At 45.8% G+C, this 2,471-nt stretch overlaps 1 protein-coding gene across 1 annotated transcript; it reads left to right on the forward strand.

Moving 5' to 3' along the window:
• Positions 1 to 1,369: 1,369 nt before the first annotated feature.
• On the forward strand, positions 1,370 to 1,822 carry LOC118662060 (fatty acid-binding protein, heart-like). Its single transcript, XM_036320678.1, has one exon. It carries the CDS (start codon positions 1,421 to 1,423, stop codon positions 1,820 to 1,822), a length of 402 nt encoding a protein of 133 aa, XP_036176571.1. The 5' UTR covers positions 1,370 to 1,420.
• The last annotated feature ends 649 nt before the right edge of the window (positions 1,823 to 2,471 follow it).

The following is a 2,471-nucleotide window of genomic DNA, read 5'->3' on the forward strand; positions in this document are numbered from 1 at the left end:
TTTAAACTTAAACTATATAGGTAGGTACATTGTTATTAACTTAATTAGGGTACTCCTAAGGCTTAGGAAGAGCCACACTCAAGGGGCCAAAAAGCCGCATGTGGCTTGCGAGTCGCAGTTAGCCGACCACGGTCCTAGGTAATCCATAACCATTTTCACAGACATATTCCTGAACCTTTGGAGATGCCTCAAGGTGGGAAAGGCTCTTTCCTATGTGGTCTACAGATTCTTCCCTGGGCCTCAGATTACCCCAGAGTCATCTTTCTGAAAACCCCAGCAAAGATATCCAGTGGCCCAGGTTTTTCTTCCAGGAGTAATTTCACTAGTGGGTTGTTGAAACAGCTTTTGTATTTAAATATTGTTCAAGTTTTGTTTTTTATTAATATTGTTGTTTGTCTTTACTTATTTTAAATCCACATCTAGTTTTACATCTAGTCTTGGCCTCCTTGGAAATCATGAAGTCCCCAAGGTTCTGGCTACGATGCATCTCGCACTGCAACAACTAGGATGTCTCATCAAATGCATCAATTACTACTTTTAGAGCCCTGTTCTCTGATGGACAATGCCTGACACTTCTATTTCTACTTCAGAGGAGCAGGGGCCTGCTTTATCAGGCCCTAATAACAAACATAGCTGGATATCAATGAGTGATTAAACCAGCATTTTCCAAGTCATGTTTCATAAAACCCTACTAATATCCTACAACCAAATTAATTTGGGGAACATTGCATACTCTAGCCCTTCTGGGAAAGTCACCATTTTGTTGTAACACATTAAGGACCCTGTGAAGTCCTTTAATAAAGATACTTAATTTTTTATACCAAGCATATTCAAACTTAATTAACCATGAGTTATCTTCCTCACCAATGGAATTATCTTTTCACATATTTTAACATTCTGAAAGCCACTAATGAGGAAACATGAATTTAACACTTTCTAGTGCCATCTTGCAATACTACTACTTTTCCCTATAAACGGCCCTTCTCACCTTCCTAGATGGCTATTTCCCGCCATCATCTCTCTCCCCAAACCTCCAAAGACCCTTACACTCTCCTTACTCTGTACTGGTGACTTGATTCTTACTTCACTCGCTGAGAAAACTTTTATGGCACATTACTTGCACCTGTGCCATATACGCTGTCTTCTCTCCTGTTACAGGGACTCAGATGTCCACACACTGATGTGAGGCCAACACTGCAACTGGCACAGCGAAGCCCATCCCTGTTAGCTACTTGAGAACTTTGTTCCTCAAATGATGCTATTTCTCTCCTGTGTCGTTAATTGTTCACGATCTACCAGATTATTTCCTAACATAAAAACCGTATACTATCTTTTATACTAAAAACAGAACAAAACGGTCCCGGAGTCCTTCCACGCCTGCTTTGTCGTTTCTTCGCCAACAGCCTAGCCCAGCCTCACCATGGCGGACGCCTTCGCAGGCACCTGGAAGCTGGTGGACAGCAAGAACTTCGATGACTACATGAAGTCCCTCGGTGTGGATTTTGCTACCAGGCAGGTGGCCATTATGCTCAAGCCTACCACAATCTTCGAAATAAATGGGGACACGATCACCCTGAAAACACAAAGCACCTTCAAGAGCACAGAGATCAGCTTTAAGCTGGGGGAGGAGTTTGACGAGACAACGGCAGATGACAGGAAGGTCAAGTCCACCGTGACGCTGGAGGGAGGCAAACTTGTCCATGTGCAGAAATGGAATGGGCAAGAAACAAAACTTGTGCGGGAGCTCGTGGATGACAAACTCATCCTGACGCTCATCCACGGCAATGTAGTGAGTACGCGCACGTACAAAAAGGAGGAATGACCAGCCCACTGCTTCACTGACCGCTCCGCTGCCAACTGGCTACCCCTGGACTCAGCGCCAGATTGCCTCGTCTTTTCCTCTGTCGTTTTGTATAAATCCACCTTGTGGGGGGAAATTCTTCTGGGGTCAGGTGCACTATCCTGGATACAGTTCCAGTTCCCATTGTGTTTGTCTGTCTTAACTGCATCCAAAGAGTGCTCTGAGGTCAATAAAGCAGACCCAAGGCCACCCAGTGACCTTCTGGCCTTTGGTGACATGACTCCATGAGTCTGTTTCCCTGTGTCTGAAAGTGGGCAGAAACGCCTGCCTGAAGGTCACTCAGGGAGAAGCCCTGGATGACACTGAAATGGATAGTCTCTGGGGCGGGGGTAGCTGACCACCTTACACATACAATAATAGAACAGCTGTGCCTACGCCTTGCCTTTACTTCCTCCCCATGGCCAAATGAGCTAGTCCAACCCGGGCTCATCAGTGGCAGGGCTTCCCCAAGCTTGGCTACTGGACTATCACCTTGGGCCACCTGCACTGAATGCCCTTGGCTGTGGACAGTTGCCTTTCTCTGCAATGTTGTGGTCTCTCTTTTTCCAGAATGTAGGCTCAGGACAATGGATCCAGGCTTGTGCCATTTTGGTGGGAAAAAATGCCCACT

The sequence above is a fragment of the Myotis myotis genome, unplaced genomic scaffold (genome assembly GCF_014108235.1).
Source record: "Myotis myotis isolate mMyoMyo1 unplaced genomic scaffold, mMyoMyo1.p scaffold_m19_p_8, whole genome shotgun sequence".
In the NCBI taxonomy this organism is placed as follows: domain Eukaryota; kingdom Metazoa; phylum Chordata; class Mammalia; order Chiroptera; family Vespertilionidae; genus Myotis; species Myotis myotis.

Bases quoted from the DNA above. Each gene is read 5' to 3' on its own strand.
- LOC118662060 (XM_036320678.1), top strand. From the start codon at position 1,421: ATGGCGGACGCCTTCGCAGGCACCTGGAAGCTGGTGGACAGCAAGAAC.